This window comes from Rhagoletis pomonella, unplaced genomic scaffold (assembly GCF_013731165.1).
Source record: "Rhagoletis pomonella isolate Grant_MI unplaced genomic scaffold, Rhpom_1.0 Rhpom_scaffold_00003, whole genome shotgun sequence".
Classification (NCBI taxonomy): Eukaryota; Metazoa; Arthropoda; class Insecta; order Diptera; family Tephritidae; genus Rhagoletis; species Rhagoletis pomonella.
Window position 1 is genome coordinate 95168067 of NW_023458557.1, and position 27156 is coordinate 95195222.

At 35.3% G+C, this 27156-nt stretch overlaps 2 protein-coding genes across 2 annotated transcripts in view; both read right to left on the reverse strand.

The window, feature by feature from the left end:
- The window catches only part of LOC118735860, a 548047-nt gene that overhangs the window by 491473 nt on the left and 29418 nt on the right, over positions 1 to 27156 (reverse strand). The window lies entirely within an intron of this gene.
- LOC118735862 lies at positions 7776 to 10149 on the reverse strand. The gene is made up of 2 exons (XM_036465843.1): positions 9875 to 10149; positions 7776 to 9815 (listed from the first exon to the last, which is right to left on the reverse strand). The coding sequence occupies exons 1-2, from the start codon at positions 9926 to 9928 to the stop codon at positions 7851 to 7853; spliced, it is 2019 nt and encodes a 672-aa protein (XP_036321736.1). The 5' UTR covers positions 9929 to 10149; the 3' UTR covers positions 7776 to 7850.

Consider the following 27156-nt stretch of genomic DNA (forward strand, 5'->3'; position numbering starts at 1 on the left):
AACGCGCCATTCATAGTCATCCGAACGATTAAGATTTGCAGAGCTGGGTGGTCATAGCTTTGAAGGTATGGGATTATGCAAATTCTCGGATTTCTAATCTTGTGCCTCCATGAAACTTGTGTGAAGGAACAGAGTTCCGTTGGAATACGCATGACCTCTTACCACGTACATTCTCTATTCAGGGTTTCTCAACTGCATCTTAAGCTTCGACATATGCGATAGCATTTACGCGAAGTCCTTTGGGAAAGAAATGCGGTGGCATGACACGTCCTTCATTGCTCAAAACCCACTAAACCATAACAGTCGGTGGAAACTTAGCTCGCCAGACACGTGGCACGTCTGAAGGATTTGAACATAGCCCCACATCACTGTGTCAGCAAGCTTTTTAAACAAAAGATTGGGCTACTTAAAAAAATTGGGCTATTTGAAGATCGCTGCAATAACTGCGCGTCTCTGCATTTCTTGTGTTCGGCTTCTTACTAGCATTAAAAATTATAAAACATGTTTGTATGGAGATTGGTAAATATATGTGAGTATTATCCTCAGATACCTGACACACCATGTTGAGATACTCTGGATATTCTAAACAAAAATTACCGTAATTTTCCAGGAATGTTTTGCGTACATCCCTGAACTGCTCATTAAAAAGAATAACGCCTAAAAATATGCCTCATATTTTTGAATATGTTACGTTTTATCGACGTTATAAAATTTGTAGTAAAAAATTATTTTTTTTTAACATTAAACAACTACATTGGGGTGATCCGCACAAAGAATCGGGGTTTTTTTTTTACTCTAAGCGCCGAAGCTTTAGAACAAAATTTGTGTTAAAGGGCAGATAAATTTTAAAAACAATTTGAAAAAATGTAAATCCACTAGACATATACATTTATTTGCATCAGGGTTATGCCTTAAATAGAAAAAAACAATCTCGAAAACCTGGAAACTTTTACTCGAAACTTTAAATAAGCTTTTAAAATTTCTACGAATAACTTTTCAAGTTTCAAAATATGCCGCTTTTCGAATCTAGGCGTATCACCCTAATAACTTTTATTTTGCATTATAACTTGTTTAATTTTTTTTTGCTCTTGTTTATAGGCATATATATATGTATGTATGTATATATATATACATCATTTATCGCTTTTTAACGCAATTTTTAACTAATCTAGTTCTTCTTTTTTATGTCATGCTTGGCTTTGAAAACGAAAACAACTTCAAACAATAATGAAAATGCAACAATTACATACCACATTAACGAGGATAAAAATGTGAAACAACAAGAAAATAGCCCAACGCTTGTACACAAACGCTTCTGCTACTTGGCTTTTGCTGCTGATGTTTCCGCTTCCGCTTCTGCTTCTTCTTCAACTTTCGCTGCGGCTACTAATTGAACGCTTCGCTTGTATTTAAGTAGCTTCGAATGAATGCTTGTATAACCTGCACTTTTTTAAGCGTAGCGCATGAATAATGCACGCAACACCAATGCATATGGAATGAGAGGCAGTGAGCTGCAAAAGAGAGAGCGAGAGAGAGAGAGAGAGAGATAGAGATAAAATACAAATTAAAAAAAATAAATAAACACATTCTAGAAAGCAATAGCATAATTACACACAAACAAAAAAAAAGCAGTAACCAACCGACTAAGTGCAGCAGCACTTGATTATGTCAGACTACAATCAGCAACAAAACTATATATATATATATATATATATGTATCTGTAGAAAAACAAAGCAAACCACACAAAAAACAACAAGAAAAAAAAACCAAACATAAGCAGCGTATTTTATATAAAATTTTGGTTGCAATTTTTTTAGTCTGATTTTATTTCTACATTTAGTTTTAATTTTTCGCTTTTTTGTATATATTATTTAAGCTTGATTTGTGTGCTTTTTTTTGCTTTTTTCATGCTTTATTGATCTCGTTTATTTTTTAGTTCGATCTCGTTATATATTTATATTTTATGTATGTATTTGTAAGCATGTATGCTTTGTATTTAGTTGAACGCTTTTATAATAATTTTTTCGTTTAAATTTTTTTCTTTTCTCCTTTTTATTTCACTTTAATTTTCTGTGTTTTTTTTTTGTCTCATTTGCAATTTTCCATATTAATAAATCGCAGCTTGGTTTATAAAAAAATATCTAATAATAAAAAAAATTAAAATAATAAAAAAAAATATTTGTATTTGCTATTTCGTTTGAAAATATACATTCACTATGTTTTTGCAATTTAAATTTGAATTTTTTTCCACCATGTATCTGTTGTATTCGTGCAACTTTTTTTCTATTGTAGCGCAAAAGCAATTTTAAAATATGCAAAAATATTAGTTATGTGCGCTAGCTAAAAAAAAAATAAATGAACTAAACCAAAAAATAAAAAAAATTACGAAAACACAAAAAAATTGTTTGTGAAATTTTTCTGTATCTGACAAATGCGTATCTGCGCGTGTTTGAATTATTTTGCTCCGTAGCGACGCTGCACGTTAATTCCTGCTACAGTATAGAGGTGTATTTGCATGCATGCACAATTTTTTTTTGGTGCATTTCTAAAAACAAGTGTGCTGAAAAAATTTTAGCGGCAGTAAAAAAGGTACATATAAAAAAATTTTCCCAAAAAAAAAACGCAGTAAGTATATGAAATTTAAGCAAAAATGTGCGTATGCTATTTTACTGAGTCGAAACCAATTATACACACTACCACATACTAACTAGTACCTACATATATTAATACATACATACATAGAACGGAAATCATTTAAAAATTTTGATTGAAACATGTTCTAGAAAATTTATTGCAACTACACGCTGTAGGGAAAACACGAACTAGTGAACCAGATTTCTAGTTCAGTACTAGTTCTTTTTCGCCAAAAACGAACCAGTCCGATAGTAACTAGTTCCGCGCCAGTCCAAAAGCAGTGAAATGTGGTATTTTCTCTAAATTATTTTCTTTTAAATTTTAAAAGCAGGGAAGGTAATCATTATGAGTAAAATAATTTAAATCAGCATTTAATAATTATTTTATGAATTGATTTGACAAATAATGACTATTTTATTTATTTTTTCGCGCAAAGATTATCATTAATTTTGAGTTTTATTTTTCCACTTAAAAATAATGATAATTTATAAAATTTGAAAGGCCATACAGACGCAACCTACTGAAATTTTGACCTGAAAAGTTCGGGTCTTATTCCTTTTATAAGGGTGCGGCTACCTCTCAAAAGGATACGTTTGTAATCACGCTGGTATAATTTTTAAGAATCATTATACTTAGTGATTCCATAAACAAAGGCCAAAATCATGAAGGACAATTGAGAAAGGCAATGCAGTTGCAGAAAAAGAGGCATTTAAAAAAAAGGTGTCAAAATAAAAAATGCAAGCCACTCGAGCTCCTTTTATGCAATCCAGCACAGCTACCTTAATACAGTCAGTCAATAAAGTTTAGGTACAACGAATTTTTTACAATACGGGCAACTATTTTTTTAAATATTTTAGTTTTCGGTAATTTTTTATAAAAATGTGGTCAATTCTACAACAAAATCCTCAAAAATCAGAGTTCCAAACCTTGTGCAAAATTTAAGAAAATTCTGCAAAATCTCATTAAATAATTCACTTTCTACTTACGCTATCTACAAAAAAGTTGAGTTTGCAGTTTTTTAGCCCATTCAATTTTAGTATAAATGACGTGCAAGTATGAGGAAGCTAGGACTTACCAAACAACAAAAAAGAAAATATTTCTACATATCAATGGTAAGTGCTAGCTACCTCAAACTTGCACTTTGTTATACTGAAATTGAATGGGCTAAAAAACAGCGTACTTAACTTTTTTCTAAAGAGTGTAGATTGCAATATTTGGATGGAAATTTGCAGTTTTCTTTAATTTTGCATAAGGTTTGGAACTCTGATTTTTGGGTTTTTGGTGTAGAATTAACCATATTTTTATAAAAAATTGGGGAAAATAAAATATTTAAATAGTTGCCGGTATTGTAAAATCCTTCGCTGTACCTAAACTTTATTGACTGACTAAATATCTTATTTAAGTTAAGTACGACAAAAACTTTCGAAGTACTTCATATACATATAAGTTTAAAAGGAACTGAATTTACTTAAAAATCAATATGCTTAAATTTAGACAAGTAAGACAAAGTGAATTAATATTCTTACTTCTAAGCAGAACGCACTCTTGTTTTTTACTTACTACTTAAGTTTAATACTTCTACTACTACTAATGTGGTTTATAAATTTTTCATAAGTGCGTTTAAACATTTGTGATGGTATTGTACTTCCTTCAACCGATCGTATTTAATATAAAAGGGAAATGTTTCGACAAGCCTGATTAGAAATGTGAAAGATCTAAGGTGACGAATTTATAACAAGTTGGGAAGTATAAAAAATGGATGCAGATCGAACTAGATCTCATCTATCGAATTAGGAACTGGTACGGAACTATAGAAAAGGGATGCAGAACGAACTAGATCTTATCTGTCGAATTTAGAACTGGTTCGGAACTAGAACCAAAGGGATGCAACGGGGGACAATTGACACTTCCTAGGACATCGCAATGTTAAATTCGCCAGTCGCTGGCATGCACAAGAAAATTAACGCGTACTAGTCATGGTTCCAAACGCACTAGAACCATACCAGTTCCGCACTAGTTCGTTTCCCTACAGGGCAATAGCTGCATATGTAGGTATGTACATTCATATATACATGTGAACATTAAGCTGTACTAGAAAAAAAAGGTCGCCCTACACCCTCGAATATAAAGTGCATACTCGAATTTTTGCAGAACAATTAAAAGAAAAAATTCTTTGGCCGTCCTATTTTCGCCATTTAGATCAGATCTTAAATAATGATACAATGATGTTTTTTACTCGAGTAGAATTTTTTTTCTTTCAAAGGTCACTGACCTCAAGTTTTAGTACTTACCCAGCAGATATCAGTTCTTATTACCCTAACGTTCCACCCTAATGTCGTAAACTTAAGCTCACCAAACCTTATTGAAATTTTGCCATTGAAGTACTTCGTCTATTCCAGTAGAACTATTAAAAAAAAAAATTAAAAATATGTAAAATGACGAGCCATAGGCTGGGCCCCAAAAAATATTTTTTTCGAAATTGCATTGCAAAAATACTTTAGACTTGGGTATGTAAGCGAACTGTTTTTGCTTGTATGGTGCTCCGGTCTAATGTACACATGTATACATAAATATGTATATAAATAAATATAACAGGGGTGTTGGTTGGAATTAGTTGGCATTTTAAATTTACTTTTACGCACAAAATTTTTACCCAGCTCTGTTGACTCAATGAATGGTCGACTAAAATATTATATTGGCGTTATTACTATTACTATTTTTTAGTATTATTTTTAAATAGGAAATTTAGGCTGCTACTTAGCAGGATTTAATATTTTTCTTTTTATTATTTATTCTTCTTGACTTTAAAAATCGAAAAATTAATTTTGTTTTTTAGTTTTCAACGAAAAACAATATTTTAGCCAAAATTGATGTAAACAAAAATTCAAATTCTAAAACTGCATTGAGAACGTATGATTTTTCTAAGTTAAGAAATCTTTTTTAAAACTAAACTTTCCACAAACTCGTTATAATATATCTCCACATACATATGTATTTAAACTGAATTTGACAAAAAAAAAAAAAATAATAAATATTTTATTGTTATTTTTATTAAATTTGGCAATCATTTTTAAAACACTTGGCGCATTTTTATTATTTTTTTTAGTTGCGGAAAGCCTCGTAGCCACTGCTACGTTTATGTATTTATATAATAAAATTCTTTTGTTAAATATATTATTATAATAAATAAATAAATACATTTTTTTTAAGTGACATAATAACTGGCAAAATAAATGGCACAAATTTTAATGACAAACTTGGGCATTACAAAATCTTCTCGTCATTACTTTAAAAAATAGTCATTAAATTAATGCCTCAAATTTTTCGTAATTTAAATGCTTAGTGGAATTTCGGCGTCAAAGTTTAATACCGAGTTTACACTAGGCACTGAAAATGCAAAAAATGCGTGCCATTTACAAAATGCTATGTGGAAACGAATTTAATGACAATTTTTCTTAAGGTGGCGGTACAAGCATTTTTTAAGTGCCAGCAAAGATTTGTTCCAACTTTTCTGGCAATGCATAGATTCCGTGCCAATAAAACAGTCGTTTGTGGTGATCAAAAATTATGAAGCCAATTTTTTATACCCTCCACTGAAGACAAGTGTTCAGTATCGACCGGAAGAAATTATAGTCTGATGGTGCAAAGTCTGGGCTATCAGGCGGGTGGGTTTGGACTTCCCATCCGGTGTCATCGAGATAAGTTTTGACCGCTATCGCTCGCTTCAATCGCGTTTGATTGTTACTTGTAAAGGGGCGTGTCAATAGGTTGACCACTTTTCAGAAGCTGATGCTACAGGATTTCGTCCTGGTTTTCAATCGCAATGAAATGTGCTGAGTCATGCCTAATATTGCCGCTAGTTCTTCTTGGGTTTGGCCCGGGTCTTGGTCCTGAATTTTCTCCAAATTTTCTTTTCTTAGACTAGCTTTAAAAAGGGGGATTAGATAATACGGATAAGGTCACTATAGACGCCCAGTTTATGTACCCTCAATAACAAGGAGGACACCGACCGCAAAGTTCCTATTTACGACCGAGTGAACAGCTCTTTCTTTAGATCTGACCTTGAGACACTGAATGGTGTGAAGTCTTTAAGGCATGTTGAATCTAACTGGCTCTGGATTTGATCCGAAAGTGAGAGTCAAGGTCTGAGATATTTTATAAAAAAAGGCATTTTTGCTTAATACTTAATGATGGCTGTCTTTAGATGAAACTAGCCTTCATTTAAAATTAGTGGCTAATTTCTGCAAAAACTAACTGATCCGAAAGTACCCGAAATGATACCAGTATATTTTTATGTAGATCCGTAGCCAGCAATATTTTTCAGTGAAGAAAAGTAAGCATGGGCAAGACGATTTGAATGTTAACCCTCTCCGCGCCGTAAGCTTATATTTAAAAAACTAATGACTTGAATTGTAAATTGTGGTTCATGCAGGATTGAATAATGAAAATCGGATATCGAAAAAAAAATATGTATGTAAAAAAAATTTTTTTCTCTAAAATTTTCATTAGTTGTGTTTTTTCTCCAAATTCGTTTTCTCTAAAAATTTTTTTTCCAAAATATGTTTTTTTTTTAAAACATTTTTCCCCAAAAATAAGTTTTTTTTTAAAAACTACTAAAAACCCAATATGTTTCCAATGGTTCTGAAAGAGTTAAGAAACTGAATGTAGTGCATTAAGGGGCTATACACCGTCGCTGATGAATGCTAAGACCAATTCCTGATGATAAAAGGTTCCTCTGTAGTTAAGTTATCCTCAAGACAAACCTGGTATTCGGCCTTTGTGGTACACCAATAGCTGAAAACTAAGCTTTATTCGAGATTCTCACAGTAAACAACTAAACTTAGGATTTTTATATGTAGGTACACATTTCCTGTTTCTTTCGATTGAAGTCTTATCAGTCACAGCTGATTGTTTTTAATTCTCAGTATGACACTACGCTCGCTTTATGGTGCCATAATAATAATAATGCCATTCTTTTTTATTAACTGATAACACAAAAGTCTGCTAAGTAAGATTTGTTTAGAAAATTTGAAACTAGCGTCATTGGGAGTAGTTGAGGCCAAAGGGCGCAGAAAAAAACTATTTTTAAAAATTAGTTTTTTTTTATTGTTAATTATTTTCCAAACTAAAAATTCCTTTCAAAACAAAAAGCATTTTATTTGCACAAATAATAGCATTTTAATTTTAAATCAAGCACACATATGTACGCATGTAATTACTTATCACACTTAGAAGCCACCGGCGCACTTAACACAAATCTAGCCGTTAGCGTGCGGCCATCGTCGTCGACTATGGTCTTAATAATTTCACCATTTTGTGCATCTAAATCCGTCACTGAAATGCCAATTTTGGCTAAAAACTCAACAATTGCGCTCTTTCCAGTTCTTGTCTTCGGAGCGCAGATCTTTGGTGCGCTAGCTGAAGCTGGGGTAGCCGAATCCACTGGATGTATTAGCAATGGGTTTAATGTGACAGCTCCTTCTACGTCTTCAAGTTCCGGGTGCAATGGTTCGCGATCACGTACCAACGACTTATGCGTCGTTGTAGTTGTTGAGCTTTCATCCAATGGAACAGCTGAAAAAGGCGTGAAATCGACGCCAAAATGGCTAGCGCTATGGTGTTTACTAAGTTGGGGAGCATCGAAAAATGAAGGTATCTCGATTGGATTTTGTGCGGCGTATGGACTGTCACGGAAAGACGAGACGTGGTAAGGTTTGACATGCGTAAGCGGCTCAAAGCTATTGACACCGTAGGTTGGACGCACGCGATATGTTGTCGTCACTATGCGGCCATCCGGTTCCGTGCGCGTCTTTGTTATCGTGTGACCATTCGAGTTGCTGATATCTTCAGGCCGGATGCCAGCGCGCTTCAATATATCCAACATGTTGGGATCCAAATCAGCTGATGATGGTGGGTGGTTGCTGTTAAATGTTTTGGTGAGGGTACGCACTTTGGTAAGTTCAACGCGTGGATCATCTAAATCGGGAGTGGGCGGTATATTGTCTATCTTGAGCGTTTTTATGGGCTTCTGTTCGCCAGCATTTGGTCCGAGTGGATGCAAGAATTGTTCATCCGCAGGCTTGTTTATGTTAAGCACGGCAACGGGTTGTAAATCCTCGATGTTGATAGTCTTCACAGGTTGCGGTGTAGTGGACGTTGTTGCGGCTGTTGATGGGAGCAGCGGTGGCGCGTCATTGCTTGGATTATATTGTGATTTGAGAAACTCTTCCAAGCTGCGTAGTGTTGTCGTTTCTTTGGGTTGGAAGTTTGAAGAAATTTTCACCGTCTTGCGCTTCCACTCGTTCGGTCCCGTCGTGTAGCTGGTGTGCACTGTGTTGCCATCTTTGTCGGTATGTGTGTTGGTGAAGGTGTTTGTTTCATCGGTAGGCACCGGAGGATCTTCGAAATTCCAATCATCATCGAATGCCCCAAAAGCGGGTAATTCAGGCGGACTGAAGGGATCATCCTTGTCCCACGAATCACTGTGCCATGTGTTTGGTAGCTGTGTATTGTGCTTGAACAGTGGCGCACCGCCGCCGCCGAAATTATCATCAGCTGCAGGTGTAGGACGCCTGGCAGCAGATGGTGATGCCCAAACTGGTCTTCCTGCTGGCTGGTTTGGTTTGTTTGCTTGAGTGGGTTGCTGCGGCGCTCTCAATACTGGAGTCTCCGCGCTTGGTTTATCATCTTCTGCCCACTCCCAATCGCTAAGCTTATTCGGATTCTGCTTTGCTTGCTCCTGCTTTATAATTTCCTCGAACCTACGTTCCACATCTGCCAAATCGATATCTTCCACCTTCTTGCAAACAATGCTGCCATCCGGTTCCAACGTATAAATGCTCGTATGCTTACGCCCATTCTCAATATTCGTACGCTTCACAGGTTGGCCTGTGCTCATTAGTTGACGCACAGCGAGCAGCTCCAGCTCCTTCGAATGCTTCGCCTGCTCTAGCAGCTGCTCGGGGCTAACATTCTTGCCACCGATGCGCAATGTTGTCACTTGAGGTTTAATGCGTAATGTGATGCCATTGCGAGAGAATGTCTGAAAGCCGTCATCCGCAGCACCCGCTGCGGAGCTGAGATCCTCATCTGCCTCGTGCGTTGTCCATGTTTTCGTGTGCTTCTCGCCATCAGCGTCGATCTCGGTACGGCGATGCAATACAGTGCGTGCTGCTACCAACTGAAAGCAAGTTTTTTTTACAATCTGCTCAAAAACTACCCCAAATATTTTTGCCATACCTGTAGCATTAACACCAGCCAAATTATACTTATGAAACTATGTTTGCTTCTCATTTTTGTTCTGTTCACTTCGAGCTCTTAATTTAGACTGCTCGTTTGGCGCATTCAATGTCCCGAAACACCCAATTATTTGCTAATTCTAATGACACAGTTTGTTTACTCATAATTGGCTGGAAGAAGCTATGTTTTCTTTTCGCTCACTCAAAGATGAGATAAGCACTTCCAGTGTCAAGCCGAGATTTGACCAGACCGGGGTTATCACTGTTTTGCGGCCAAATAATGATTTGTTGATGCTTATATTTGTGTTGAAAATAAAACAAAATCATAGAAAATATTCTAACTCTAAACCCAGGGGTGGCGGTATTTGGGGGACTGTTTAACTATTCGTGAGCGGGAAAAGATTATAATGATTTCAGATTATATTAGGTAGATGCTTAAGGTACTTTTAACTGGAAATAAATCTTTTTTTTTGCTTTTACTATTATCTACTTAACATTTCCTACTCTCTTCTAATACTTTTCTTAAGCTATTTAAGTGTACACGGTAGAGAAAAAACGCGAGATTTAGACAAAAATCTCGCTAGATACGTGTAAACACTCAAAAGAGCTCTACGAGAGACTCACCTACAAAGTCTATGTGAGAGTTATTTAGCGAGACTTTTTCGTCCGTTGTATACAGTCCAACGGAGCTAGATCGAAAACTCTACGACAACTCTACGCTCTATTTAGCAAGCTAAATAGACTTTTTGCTCTACGGAGACGTATATTAAAGTCTTGACAATGAACTTCGTTACAGATTGTTAATTTTTGAAATGGCTACGACATTAAATCGTATATTCGATATAAGCACACCATTTTAAGTACATTTAGAACGTAGCCAAATAATGTACTGAGAATCGTCCTCTTATTTTGTGAGTCCAAAAGTACACATAGTACCGAAGAGAGAGGTTGCCATGTTTAATTTTTAGGTACATTTGTCTACTTTTTTTGCGAAAATGTATTTTATCACGTCAGAAAATATGTGAATGCTGTCAAATCGACCTAGGGCTAGCGCTCCGCTGATGGCGCCAACTATATTTTCTACATCGTGGCTTTGATATAAATTTATATATACATACAACAAGCGTTGACAACAATTCGAGATATAAAACTAACTCTAGGCGAGAGGTAACTATTGTCTACCGTGTACACAGCTTGTAGTGTACGTGATAGATAAAAGTTGAGATTTCTCTATTTTGTCTCTAGCTAGAGTCAATATCTCCTAGAGTTGCTCTACCGTGTAAACTTAATTGATAGAGAAGATTTTTATTTCAGTAAAACTCTCGAGAAATTTCTCTATCGCTTAGCTTTATAGTAGCTAAAAGCGTATGAAACACCAGGCCCCAGAAGTAAGAATACCATATCGGTATTATTTTTATAGTAAAGTGAGCTATCTTTTCACTACAGACGAAATTATATAGCGGTGTAATTCTGGATGCAATTGTGCCTGTGTAAAAAAATTATGTAACGCCAGATGTCGCTTTGGTCGAAATTATTCCACAGATCGACTCCAGCGCCATTTAACGGGAAAATACTCACCTTCTGCACTGCGTGATAGCTGCAACCATCTTTTCAGCACAACTCAAAATAAAAAAATTTATTGGTTTTTATAGGTAAAGCGAATTTCTTTTAAGCGGAAGAATTTGCTTTGCTCTGGACTCAAAAGATGAACTGGCCGTGGATACTTCAGAAGTTGAAAAGGTGGATTCTTTTACCTGCGAACCGTATGTTAGGCCCGTATATTTCAACACTGGCAGGTGGAGAAGTGTCTGCTTTCACCATTGGCATTCGCTTGTGATAAGGATTTTCATTAGGTTCGAGTCGGACACCCACCCAAATTCCAAAGAAAGTATTAGGCTCGGAATCCGCCGGTGGTATATAGCAGAGGAAGAGGGAGACCCCCACTGCGATGTAATGACCAAGTGGAAAAGGACTTAGCTTCACTTGGCATTTCCAATTGGTGTCAGTTTGCTCTTCCGAGGAGTGTCCTTCCTGCAACTGAATATTTTTTTCTTGTTAAAGGCTCATTCCATGTAAAAGAGGACAACGACATGCATTTCAAAATGCCCTAATTATATCTTTTTCAGTAGTAACTTCTTTTTATGTGACTACACTTTATTAATCTGATGAAGTCCGATAAGCTAGAGGCTCGAAACTTCAAACATAGCTCAGAACCTGATAAAAACGAAACACGAAAAATGAATTGGTCCGCTAGGTGGCGCAGGAGTTTATAATTGGACAATCGGTATTTATGGTCCGATTTGGCTCATATTTAAAATGCACATTAGATACATACATGAAAAGGAATAACTCCACAATTCCGATAGGTGGCGAGGTGGATTGTTCTTGCTTTTTATCAAACACTTATAAAATCTTGTTTAAATTTTTGTATTTAATTACTCATTTAAAATTGAAAATAAAGGTTTTTCCTACCAAGTTTTTGCAATGAAAATCTGAGTGCGTTCGCTTGAGGACAAAATCTGGCTCTTCGTGTTTTAGGTAACTTCTTTCTATAGAAAGTTTAACCGTTAATGAGAGTATAAAATTGTCATTACTTCATTGCATACAAATTATCGTGAGCGTTCCTCATTCGCTCCTTGCCCCTGGCCTATTCTCAAATCACATAGTTCCAATCCCCAGTTTGAAGCTGAGTGCGTTCGTTATTTCATTAATGCACAGTCTATATTTTCGAGGACCACTTTAGGTCAACAGCTTCCTTCCCAACTTACGAAAAGATCATCTTTGATGACTTGCTGTGAGTACCCGGAAATAGTTTATTTATTCATTTGCAACACCCCCATTCATTATTTATTTCTTCTACGTCTCTGTGTACTACGATAGACACTTCTGTGAGTTACTTATCATGAACATTAGGCATATGACTTTTTTTCGAAAATTAAATATACTATATGCGTATGAAGAGAGGATGAGGAATTATGAAAAAAACTAACAAAAATTACGTTATTGTCGAATATTTTGTTAAAAAAAAAACTCCGCAAACAAATTTTTTACTGCAAAAAAAAACCATACATATATGTAGATATGTATGTTTGTACATATATGGAAAATTCAGTGTCGAATTATCACTGCGATCAAAAATGGGTTTCTAAAACATTTTATTATTCCGTTTTATTTGGAATTTTCCATATTCATATACATATGTATGTAAGTATATGCTTTTTATGATATTTTTATACATATGTGATACTGGAAAAGTACATACAGTGACTCAAACAAGTGACTCTGATTTTTTTTTAATATTCTCAATTCTCATTTTGTCCAAACTTTAACCAAAATCATAGATTAAAACTACACAAAATTTAGGAAAACTCAACGTATTGTCGCCAAAATTTCAAACTTTTTATTTTGAATCTGTAGAACAGTTTTGGGTATGCAGTTTTATAGCCCATACATTTTTTTGAAATTTTGTTGTGAACGGTGTACCGCATTTTACAAATTCATGCCTATATAGAATAAAGTGCAAAAACCCGTAAAAAAATTATCGAAACAGGTTGACGTAAAAAAAATAACTTGTTTGAGTTAACGGATGATAAAAAAATTTAGAAACAAAATTTTGACCAAAAGTTATTTTTGTTGGTTTTTCAACATTTCTCATACCCGCCTCATAGGTATGTATATAATTAATTTTAGAAAACGTCATATGCCTAATGTACGTGTATACTTATGTTTAGATTTCGGTATAAGTATATTCGATTGTAATGTTAGAGTGAGTACCGGAAATCAAAGCTATGACTAACCAAAATATCCCAAAAACAATCTGGCATTTTTTTTTTATTTATTCACTTGTTTACGTGCCGCAATATTTATTTGCGCAATTAAGAGATTTTTTCTTAGCGCTCAACATCTTACCTACTCTCTCACTAAATCTTTCGCTTAAATAATTAAAATATTTCACCATTTATGATTCAGCTGCTAGAAACCGGTATGAGTTTCTCGTAATCCAGTAACTATGACTCAATAATTTGAAATAAGAAACATCGCTAACGAGTTTTAGCTATTAGCCATCGTTTGCAGAGTGAGTAAAGCATAGCTTTGAGCGTCCAAGATTTATTTGTTGGTTTTCAATGGTTAGAAGGTTAAGATATTTTTCATCCTATTTGTTATTTAAAAATCAAAATATTTACCACTTTGTTGTGATGCTTTCGAAAGATATTTTTTTTTTTTTAAGGCAATGTTTCGTTTCGCGCTGCTGCAGCATTGATACTTAGCAATAATTATGAGCACTTAATCGCTCTATTTATTAACTCATACTATTTAGCACACATATGTTTAGATTATTTATTTATTGCTTGCCTACACATACCTTCATACGTATATGTATGTAGTTGCGACCACATTTGTATGTACATAGATATTCTTGTGTTAGTGTATGTGTTTTATGTATGTATAAAATATTAAATACTTAAATATAAACATTAAATCATTTACCGCAGCGAATTTGCCGGCTACTCGCCGCTTATCAGTTAAGGTGAGTTTGAGGGCAACTAATTTGTGCGGGAGGGGTGGTGTGGCACTCGTAGGGCGGAAAATAGGCTATTGAGCTTTGTGCCGTAGATGAGCGAAATTCGCACTCGCTGTTACTTCTAATACTTATACATACATAAATACTATGTACTTTATATGATATGTAGAAATGTTTTATTTCCTGAATGTATTGAAAATGCCGTTAATTATGTAGAAACAATGCAGAGCAATGGATTATCTCTGTATGACATCTGAAAAGAAATATGTACATATATTATAAATAATTAAATATAAGTTTCTTTATTCATATGCCTTTAATTTCCTGATAGAGTTTTATCACAAAAGTTACTGAAAAAAAAACAAAAAAAAATTTGGTATATGTACATCGTAATTCATTATTGAACCTCAAAAAAGTCCCAAGTTAAAAGCATCCAATTTCTATGAAATTTGTGATTCTCCCAAAAACTTGTACTCTGCTCTTAACAACGATGAGCAAATATTAATAAAATATTTTGCCATTTCCTCGGCCTCTTAATAAAAAACTAGTAAAGCTGCATGGCGTTAAGATGACAAAATTGAATTTACACACATAAAATAGCGCTCGGATATCAATCGTATATATGTCCAGTCTACACTGAAGTCTAAGAACACCTGTAATGATTATGTATATTCATAACTCTATAAAAGTTAAAAGTTCTCCAGACAATATCTTTTAATAAGTCAACTAAGACAACAAATTTTAGTCAAGTTTTGCATTGGTTGATGCCTCTTCTACCTTTTTTCTCGATACTTTATTTCTTATATTTATTTTTATAAGGGTGGAAGAGCGGCCTTAAGATCATTTATTCGATAGAATTAATTTAAAAAAAAAAAATAAAATTCATAAAAGTGCTGTGCCAATGGTAACTAAAAGTTGCCGCCTCTATCTGTGTGTATGAAGCTTGCTACGTCAAGAGAGTTCAATATCCTTTGGATTGCCAGCAACTTGTTACGACCGCTCTATTATTATCGAGCTCTGGCATGATTCGTATGAGAATTGCATATAAAGCTGGGCATATGTGTCGCACACTTTTAGGCGCAGAGAGCCTCTAGTTGCCTATTAATTTAGGCCTTTCTGTGGGATTATATAAAACGCTGCGCTTAATTTCTAGCCTCAAGCTCAGCTTTAGAAAGCAATTAGCTGCAGGGGCACAACGGGAGTATTGAAGCAGGCGTACTTCGACAAATATTCCAGAAAAGTTTGCCAGTGGTCAGACAGTTTTTTAGGCCTTAAACTCTTTTAAAGCGGCAGCAAGGCTTGTAGACAGCTGTAAAGCTGTTTTGAACCACCTAGGAGCCCACGCTATTCGTAACGCTGTGGTGTGTTCTGGGTTTGAAGGCAACGAAATTGCTGACTGTCTTGCAAATCGTGGACCCGAAATGTGCTTGCATGATGCCGAGCCACAGGCTGCTGCCCACTGTCGGAAGTCAAAGGGTCATTCCAGGAAGAACTCCGAAATACTCTTAGCCGAGAGGGTCTTAGAACTCTTACTGGCTACCTGACAGGCCACTTTAAGTTAATTTACCATTTGAATAAAATGAGGCTTTCTGTAGAGACGTACTGCAGGTTTTCTGGGCTGGTGGAGAAAACCTCGGAGTATATTCTATCAGACTGCCCACGTATCATGAATAGCAGACCGATACACCTTGCAAATGGTACACTAACTTACAGTGTCCTGTAAGGTAGCCAGTACGAATTCGAAGAGCGTTGCCACGGCCGATTTTTTTTTTTTTTACAAAAATTTCCTACTAAAACCTACCAACAATTTGATAAAGCTTTAAATAATTGTTTTCAACATTTTAAATATACTTGACACTGCAAAAAAAAAAATTAAGCTCAAATAAATTGTTCGTAAGTTTTGGTAGGCAATTTTTGTAGGAAAACAAAAAATTGGCCATGGCAACACTGGTCCGGCCTTAAACCAGTTCTTCCCTCAAAGTAGTGAAAAAAGCACCGAGAAAATATTAATAAAAGCAATAACGAGAATTCAACTCGTAAATTCATAATTTTAACAAGCGTTTTTCTTTTCCAAATTAAATGAATTTAAATTGGCAATTCCATATTAGTTTACTTTTAGGTACAGTTTCTAAAAACTTCCAATATAAAGCATTTTTTGCTCACTATTTATACATATACTCATTTTTTGTTTTTTTTTTTGTTTTACATATGCAAATATATTACGAATATTCCCTTTCTTCAATAACTCATTCGCCACCTGCGGGCAGGGGGCATTTCTAATGGATATTTCTAAAATTTTTTAACTATTATTTCATAATTTATGCGGAAGTGAAAAAAACTAAAGCAAGTGTGTTAGCCTTTGACACACGCACACACACACGCCGACTAACGCACACAAACAGAGACAACTCGATTGAAATGTAATTTCTATTTTATTTGTACAATTTTGTCAAGTTTTTTGTTTTGTTTTTTTTTTTTTTTTATATAGAAAATATACTTTTTCCATAACGATTTTGTTGACGCTTGTGCTTTGTGCCAATGCGTTTGGTCTACTCTACCCTTGAGCTCTGTTTTTTTTAATTTGTTCAACACACACACTCCTTTATCGGGTTTGATACCTGAAAAAAGAACGAAATTGAAACACAATCCTCGCATTGCCTTTTAGTTCTGCACCGCCGTCAAAAGGGAAAAAGAAAAATACATTGTAAAACAAAGTTTATTTGGGACCATGGCAACGGCCACAAAACAAAAATTAGAGGAATAAGCTGAATTTTATTTTATATAAAAATCCTTGAAAAAGCGAGAAAACAAAAAATGTTTAGTGGAATTGCGAATTACAAAAACCGTCAGTCGGTCAGGGATGGGAATGGGCGGCAAGCTAAAAAAGGTTGCACGAAGTTGCCGGGTTGCGAAAGTGTGTGTGTGTGTGCGTTGGTGAGTGTGTAAAGTGGTGGAATGAGTGCAAGGCTTTAGTTATTTGAGGGTATATGTCTGCGTCTATGTGGGGCCACATTTTTTCAACATGCAACCGCATAGGAAGGGTACGACTCGCTAAACCCGTCAAAGGACGGTGCAGGACGACGACACCGAAGTGGGGCGAGTACGCAGTAGCTGTGGGATTGAGGTGGGCGACGCATACTGCGAAAGGAAAAAGGTACATTCGAGAAAACTCAACTTGAAGCATTGCAGGGTTGGGATACGCTTTGGTCAGCCAGGAGAGTTGGTGGAATGTCGGTTACCCGGACGCTATCTTCACAGACGTTCGCTGGGTTTATTTTCTACTTTCGTGATGAACTTTTCCTTTTTTTTGTGCATTCTCATAATAATTTCCATAAAAATGTATAAAGGCGCGCCAAAGTAATGGGCCAAGTGTGCACAAACTCGAAAAGGGATGGCATGCGGGAAGCGCTCAAGCGCAAGTGCAGAGCGGTGCAAATGGAACTCAGCAGATAGCAGTCGTTTGTGTATGGCCTAGAGGTAGGGAAAGAAGTGCAAATGGAAGAGGGCAAGAGTTGACTGCTCCGGAGTGTGAGTGGCATAGAGGCAAGATCTCTGCAACATTGGCGTCTACAAGTGCATTTGTTTGTGTCCAAAATGCGCTGAAGTGGGCAGCGTATACACACACAAATGAAAATATGGCTATGCCATACACCGCGCGCGCCACTTTGCCATGAGCTCAGACGTTAGACTACATACTATGTAGCTAGCTGTCTGTTATCTAAAACGTATGCAACGCTGTTGGAAGCTTCGATGAACTTTGGTGGGAAGCTGGCGGCGAAGGTTGCACGAAGAAAAGGATTCAAAAATTTCGTTTGTTAGCGTACCGTTTTTACTTTGATTTCCTTTTTTAAATCCTTTGCTGCTTTATCTCTTATTCGGCGCCGTCATGGATGATCCAAAAAGGTTGTTTGTGCGAAATACTTTTGGCAACAAAGATGTTCTGCACTGAGAAGCAGTGTGTCGTAGCCGCACTCTCAGCTCGTTTGGTAACCTATCACGCGGCGGGAGTGGGGTACGGTAATGTTAGAGTACGAGTATTTTCGGGGAAAGATGGGAAAAATAATTAAAAATTTTACAACGAACTGCTGCGGTAGTGGGTGTTGCAAAATTGGAATTCATTAGAATTCGAGATTAGCTGCTGTCTGCTAAGGAGTAAGTATTCTACTGCATTTGTATGTGAACGATATGTGCATTAGGGTGGTCCAAAAAAAAGTAATGTTGGAATTGTAATGCCCTCAACCCCTAGGATTGCTATATACCGACAAAAATATACGCTCATTTTTTAGCTTAAAATAAGTACAACATTTTAGAGGTCGCTCAACGCGATCAAAGTTTTCCATCTATTTTATATGGGAAAAAATAATTTTCGCAGAAATGGTATGGAATTATTGAAAATTTATATTTTTCGATTGGAAACTTCTGTTTGGTTTCTTCCAATAATGAAAACGAGTTGTTTGTTTCACTATTTTTTAGTACTAACGATTTTTTATGGGTGCCCCCATCGCATTTTTTGTGCTATTTTTGGGGCATCTATAAAAAATGGTTAAACAAACAATTAGGTATTATTTATTATTGGAAGTCTCCTGAAGAGAAACAGAGTTCGATTAAAAAATATTGATTTTGAATAATTCTATACGATTTCTACGCTAAAACGTCCAGATGTATTTCAATTAAGTTTGGAATACAGATAGTTTGTATCCTGGCTTAACCGATAACATATTTTTTTGAAGAGAGTTGCCACCACTTTCAAAAGTTAAAATCGATTAATTAACAAGTTAAACAACAAGTTATAGCAATGTGGGTGTCAAACGAAAGCGGTTCGGAAACTATATATTTCTAAAGTATTTTTAAACAGGGTTGCCACCTGTTAAAAAAGTAAAAGTCAATTAATTGATAACTAAATATACTTTACGGCGGTTGCTACCTGTTAAAAAGTTAAAATCAATTCTATTAAAAAGTTTAAACGTAATATTTTAATGTGGATGTCAAACAAGAAAGGCAAATGTTTTATTGTAGAAATATTTTTAGATGGTTGCCATCTTTACAAAAAGTTAAAATGAATTTAAAAAACACGTTGAATAAAATATTATAATATGTGTGTCAAACGAGTGTGGTATAAGAAAGCTTTATTTCGAAAATATATTTGAATAGGGTTGCCTCCGTTCGTCGATCTTTGAGTAGAATTCTACCTAAAATGCTATATTAAAATACAATATAAAAAAAGTTGAAATTCAAACAGAAATGTCTAATTTATTCTGTCCAAGTTAAATGAAATATACCAATAGGATTTTGACATGAAAAAAGAAGTGTAGGCAGTAGGGTAATTGACTCGGTTTTTCCAAACTGCTTTCCACCGGGTTTTGTGAAATCTTGATTTTTCGAATATCGAATAAACCGGATGTTTTGTTCGAACAAGCCGGCTTTTTTCTTTTTTTTTGTTACATTTAAAGTGGCTAAAAGCTAGTATTTAACAGTTTGATAATTAAAGAGATAACTTAATCAATTCCTTAACCTAATCAATTAACGAACGTAAATTAACATTTCAAAATTCTTACTATTTTGAAAAAAACTAACATATTTAAAGGAACTTAAAAAGGTAGGGTAACCTACAATATTCGAAATGACACATTTTGTATAGGTTAAGAAACAATCACATAAATAATTTAAATTTTTTCAAAAATTTAACCATTTCCACTTTTTCGATAAAAAAAGTTTTTTCGGCGTAATTTTGCAGAACTTTCCTTTTTCTTCTTAAGAACTTTAGAACTTTTGAAAAGCTACTCAGACCACTTTTAATTTTTTTTTTTGTTTTCAAACATTCAACTTTTTCGACTTATTTTCGACATTCACGACGTTTTGCATTTTTTTCGACCTTTTCATTTCGAAAGAATAAGATTTCGACATTTTACGTTTCGGTAAAACATTATTTCGAGATTTTAAAAATTATTAATTTTCGACATTTTTATTTTCGACTTATCGTACGGATCCCAAAATTACTTAATATTTAGACTTTTAATTTAAATTAAAGTTATCCAACTGACCATTACTTGATACTGAAATATTGAAAACTTTAAAAACTGTATGCATTCAGTGCAAAGCTCGGTCAACCTGGTACTAGTTATTATATTTTATTATCCGGATATTCGATTAATATCCGGTTATTACCGGTTAAATTTAATTATCTGCATATTCGGTTAATATCTGTGTACATATTAAAATTTTTTAATCAGATAGTCGAATATCCGGATTATACGAATATTCAAAAAATTCGTTTAGAACTCCTAGCATTACTTCTAAAGTTTTTAGTATTTCGTAGGTCTAAAAATCAAAAATTAGCAAAAATAGAACCAACTTTATTAATGTAAGACGTACTGTTTATATAAGCACATACATGCCTCATCAACTTTCAATTAATATTCGACACCAAATAAAGTTCAATCTATCAAACAGAATGCAAAACGTTAGTTTATAGTGTAGTAGTCACAAATACATATGTATAAAAAATTGAATAAAGTACTAGTATAAATACGTAAAACAAGGTGCTTTTACATCGTCGTTGCCGCTAATTGAAATGGCCGCAAATAACAATGGTTAGTACAATACAATGTGAGAAAAAATGTTTTTTCCAATAACGAGTGGAAAGAGAAGTAGTAAACTTAGGGCTCACTATATACATACATATGTGATGGCAATTGTAGTTGGGCTAAATAAGCGTGTAAAAAATAAAACTTGGCGTAGCAATCAAACTAAAAGCCACAACTATGCGCCAGTAGAGCGAGTGTGGAAGGCGGAGCGTATGCGTATAACTAATATATGTATGTCCATATTGCATACATAAATTCACATATCTATTTGCATGTACGTGTGTATATACCCTCATAATAATGTTTACAAGTTAAACTGTATACAATTAGACAGCAATAAAGTCCTGGCACCTAGGCGTTGCGTATACGTCATGGCGGCGGGGTTAGTGAAGCAGGTAGCCAATATACTCGTATGTATGTATGTACATGGTTAGACACTTAGATAAGTGAGTGTGATTTCTTGCAAGTGGCTTTTGTGTGCAGGGGAATGCAGAGGATCACAAAAAGTGTAAGGAGAATGTATAACGAATTTTTGGTATATCATGGACTCTCTTTCTCTGCGAAATTTCTAGAAGTCAATCATTGTCATTTTGCCATTTAAAGCCTAGTAGAAACCCCCAGCCTTAGATCGATGAAGATGATGAGTTGGGTAGACCTGATAAAATTCTGAAAGCTCTATCTTTGACCCCAGAAAGGCAGAGAGAAATTTTTAGTTTTATTCGATACGGTTATGGGGTTTTTTGATATGCGTATAGAAGGAATACCTTCCGATTTTGCTTATATTCGAAACATGTATTGCTATCGCAAAGGAAAATATTGCTGTGAAGAAATTTAACCGCCAAGTGCCTCAGGAGTCGAGTTATTACTAAAAATTCGTATTTATGATGCGAATTGGCTTATATTCGGGAAATGTATTGCTAATGGTAAGGGTAATACTTTTACAAAAAGGAGCCGCCAGGTGGCGCTGGAGTCGAGTTATTACTAAAAATCGTCAAGTGAGAAAATGTGTCATGAATGTCCGATTACATCGACGTGCCTTCTGATTGTCTCAATGGATCTGATTTATCAATATTACTGTGCGTTAAAGATTCATTCGAAGACATCAGGATTAAGTTGTCCAGGGGTTAATCTCAAATGACCACAGTTAAATCCACCATCAGGATCATTGCGCTCCTTAAAAAGACATTTAAGGTTTCTCGTCTGAAATAAGTCTATGCATATAGGATTTTTGTAGAACACCGTAACTCACCCATTTTGAAATTGCCAGCAGCCACACTATATGGTTTCAAGGACAGGCTCACCATCACTGTTGCCGCCAGGGAGTGAAGAAGAAAAACTTCTTCAAATTTATTTCGTTATTCGAGTAAGTGTGTTATGAAACGCCAGATCAATGGGGGAAATTCCATGAACTTCCTCGCGCACATAACACTTTCGTTGGGTTATTTAAGACCGCCTTGGAAGTATGCCTTCCGACGAGCACTAAACCATAATATTAGCAGATAAATCGTGACCGTGAATTGTTGGTGAAAATGTTGGACTAAAATATTTCAATAAAAAAATTAATTTTAGGCGGGACGAAGTTCGCCGGGTCTGCTAGTAAAAAATGAAACAGAAATCCAACCAAAGTTCCCGAAATCTTAACGAAATCTTTAGGAGTATCTCAATTCTGTAACGATTTTTTTTACGAACCTTCAAAGGAAATTATCTGACATGGTTGACACGAACTAGTAGAAATTTGTGTACGAAAATAAAGAAAATTCTGCAAGAGATTCTGCAAGAAATTCTTCACATAGCATCATTATTTTCATTGACTTACCGACTTATTTCAGAGATTTCCTAAAAGAATCGAAGTGAGCACAGTTTATTCCATTTTAGAAAATTAGACAAAATATCGGATGAGATCTTAACGAATTCTTTAAAATTTATGTAAAAAAATGGTTTGCAGGGCTCATACCGAGCCCTAACCGCCAAAATAACGTAAGCGACATTTTTTTCAAAAATTTCCTTTTTGATGCAGAAATGCATCTAGATGCTCTAGGAATATTTCTACATCAAAAAGAAAATTTTGAAAAAAGTGTCGCTTACGTTATTTTGGCGGTTATGGCTCGATACTATCATTTACTACTACTATTCTATATTTGTCAAACTAAAAGGTATGACCTCTTCTGGTCGAGATAGGATTTTTAACCGTCCGTCCCACAAGCAAATTTTTTAAGACCTTAACGATGCCGCCCACCCCAGCCATTGTTAAATCAGTGCCCGATATCGCGAGCCCATATCTAATCTCTAGCTCGACTTTCGGTAGCCATAGAAATCACGTGGCTTCGACGAGGTTGAACCAACTGGAAAATCAACTGTTGGTTGTGCAGGATTTCTTCAGCCATGTATTTCATACATGTGCGCGGACGAATCGGATCTCACAGTATCTCGAACTGGATATCGGGCCCCAAAGTTTGTTTAATTTAACAAAACTTTATCTTTTAGCCTCCGAAAATGCGATGCCTATAGTGTTGATACCAAGTAGATAAGACGGCTACCTAACCATAGCCTAAATTGGATTATTTTGCATCAAGTATATCATGATTTGGCTTGGCAGAGCCTTACTACTAATATTTTAATAAGTATTCTTTTATAACTTTAACAAAGAACTTAAAATAAAATAAAGCTAATAAAAAAACAAACACGCCTATATAAACGCGACTGACGGCACTTTTTATCGCTGCTCACAACTGTGCTGTTTGTAGCTTGCGATTATCAAAGATGACCTTTGCAGGCGTGTCTGCATGTGTATATTTAATAAAAAATTATTTTTTACAAAGCTCTGGCGTCTGAGGTGAATATTCTAAAGCATTTAACACCGCCAAAGCTAAGAACGGGAATGGCCCTTATGAATGAGTAAAAAAGGTTATGAGCCACGCTTGTTGGAACTGATAAACCCGAAAGTAGATATGTAAATCTGCACTTATACACCTACACATAAGGGCAGGATCCCACGCCATACTTTTTTAATTCATTTAATTTTTTATTTTATTTTTTTTATATTCACATACTTGTATGTGTGCTTTTGAGCCAAATTAAAAGTTTGCTGTTAGACAATCTACAAGCGCGATGTGGGTACAAGCTGGATGGCACACGATAAACGTACCGCCTTTTAGGCGCTAGCTTAGTAGAGATGGTAGCTAGGTGGCTGGCTGGTTGGCTGGTTGGCTGGCTGGTTGGCTGGCTGGCTAGGCAATGCTAGTCACGCTACCGTTGAGCCACTTTTCCACCATCAGCCTTGCCTTCTCCTTAATACTTCCCAACAATGTATGTGCAATAACTTGGTTCTGACGCTGTTACATTTGTGTGTTGCTATCCCTACTCAATGAGTTGGGTAGCAGCAGCGTAAAAGGACAAAGTTTTTATATCTTTCCGTTTTTTGCTTCTGATTTTCCGCTTCTATGTATTTTTCTCATTATTATAACTGTTTGGCTTGTGTGCCAAAGGGAGTGAAAAGCAGCGAAGGCAAATGGACGTGGAGCTGAAGAAAACAAACACGCTGAATGAGGGACTTGGAAGACAAGTGGAAAGGGATATTATTGCTGCTACTCACTCTACGTGCATACTTTTTATGGTCCCCCGCACTTTTATTCGTTCCCATGCGACTTAATGTGCTCATAGCATACTTTTATTTTCCACAATTCTGAAATGGGGTACCATGAACATTTACTTTGGCTCTTTGGCTAGCAGTAGTAGTTTTTTTTACACATTTTTTTTTTGTGCTCTAAACGGACAATTCGAAAGATAACTGGAATAACCATTTTCTTCTCTACATGAAACGTATCCACTGGCCGGTGAGGGGCAATGGAAAGGCAAGTGCGCGCTATGTATTAGGAACTGCTGCTGATTGAAGGGTCCACCGTTTGAGGAACAAATAATTGAAGTCAGAGTGGCTTACGTCTATGGCTGTTGGATGCAAGGGAAGAAGTCGGCTAAATAAGAAAAGGGGCAAAAAAAATGCTGCTAGGATATTGCAGAAAGCTATTCACAGTATATTGTAAAAGGGAGAACGCTTGCCAGCCAAACGCGAACGGAAATGGCAGTAAAAAATTCAGCAACATTTTTCTGTAGCAAAAAAAAAAAACAAAAAAAAAGAAGCTTAGGAGTAAAGCAATATGAGGAGCATTAAAAGTAGGGAGTAAAGTTGCTTGGAAAAATTACAATGAAAAATGGAGAGTAGAGATTACGCAAAAAAGATTGAGACAAGCCAATGAAAAGGAGGAAAATTGAATTGAAATAAAGGTTTCGAAGACATTTCAGTAACCATATCGAGCCTGCAGTACTTCAAATGCTGGGCATCAGCTTTCCATGTACTTCAAGTCTTTCACATCGCAGTGCAGCAAATCGTTTTTCCACTAACTGAAATGAAAATTAAAAAAAAAAAGCTACCCAAAACAATTAGTACGCTATAGACACAGCCAGCACAAGGAGTGAATATGAAATGATAGCAGCGAGGAATGTCTAAGAATTCTCAATCTTTCTGCAGCGAGCCTTCACTACGCCACCCCCAACTAATAGCAGTCCAGCTCAGCAATTCGCCGCTATTGTTGTGTATGATCGAAACTTTTTCTAGTCCTCAGCATAATTTTTTTTTTTTCGTTTTGCATTCTTCTACTCCTTCTCCTCCTTATCCACTCAATGAGTATACCCTTTTCTTTCGTTACCTTTGTGCAGTTTCTCATTAATTTTTCGTTTGCTGTTTGTTTGCAGGAGTATTGGCTAAATGGCAGTTCCATTACCAGTAGTGCTTTTGCCCTTTTCTTGCTCATTCTGGTGATGCTTCAAAACTTTTTGCTTTTCGTTTTAGATTTGCACTGAAATTTTAATATTTTAGTAAATTTGTTGGTTGTCGTTGAAGAAGAAAAGGTTGTACAGTTCTGTTTTAATCATAATCATAATTATTTTTGTCCTACAACAAGAAATTAAATTTCGGCATCTGCACCTTTATGTGTATTATCCAACTTGAATTGGTTTAAAATAGCGTGGATTTATGTAGGTGAATTAAGGGTATGACAAAGGCAGAATTCATTTTTATTGCTTGATACAATAAAGTAGCCATGGTGATAATATTGCCGAAGGGATGCATCGATTTACAAATTTTTTTTTTGTTTTGAAATAATAAAACCGACACAATAATAAAGATTAAAAAAATTATAATTCATATGGGCATGATTTTGGCCATGCCCATTAGCTCTCTATGAATTAAAGAGTAACGAATTGAACCAAATGAACATAAATGCACAGAGCAAACTAATCTCGTCCAAAAGCCCAAATAATTTCACAAAAAAAAATCCATATTTTGCCTGGCATATGCGTGTCACACAGCTGACTGAATATCGACGGATTAAATAATTCACCAACATCTTTTATTTGTTATCCACAGATTTCAAGTTAATAGCAAAATACAATAAAATATGATTTAATTCCAAAAATTTTAGAGCAAGTAGAAAAATTCGAAAAATGGGGAAAATAATTTCTGTTGTTCTTTATGTCCAGGGCGAGTTGATACCAGTAGCTGGTTTTTAAGCTCTACGTACGGCCAGATTTGGAAAGATTTCCTGGAATTCTTTTTCTAAGAAGCATCTACAAGTAGCCTTCTTTCACTGTCTCCTATCTACTTGTAACTAAGTTCTGGTCAGAGCTGGCGCGAAATACATACATACTTTGAAACAAGAGTTATGTTTTCTAGCCTAGGATTTTGTAATCGATATTTTTAACGATTTTTTATCGATATTTTTTATCGAAGACGTTATAGTTTTTGTTATCGATGTCGGTGTCGATATTTTTATCGAATTTGTTATCGATATTTTTATCGATTTTGCTATCGATATTGTTATCGATTGTTTGTCGATTTAATTATCGAAATTTTAATGGATTTTGTTATCAGTATCGAGATTTTTATCGAATTTGTCATGAATTTTGTTATCGATATTTTTATCGGTTTTGTTATCGATTATTTATCGATTTTGTTATTAATATTTTTATCGATTTTGTTATCGATATTTTTATCGATTTTTTTTATCAATTTTATTATCGATATTTTTGTCGATTTTGTTATCGATCCTTTTATCGATTTAGTTATCGATATTTTGATCGATTTTTAAATAGATTTTGCTACCAATATTATTGTCGATTCTG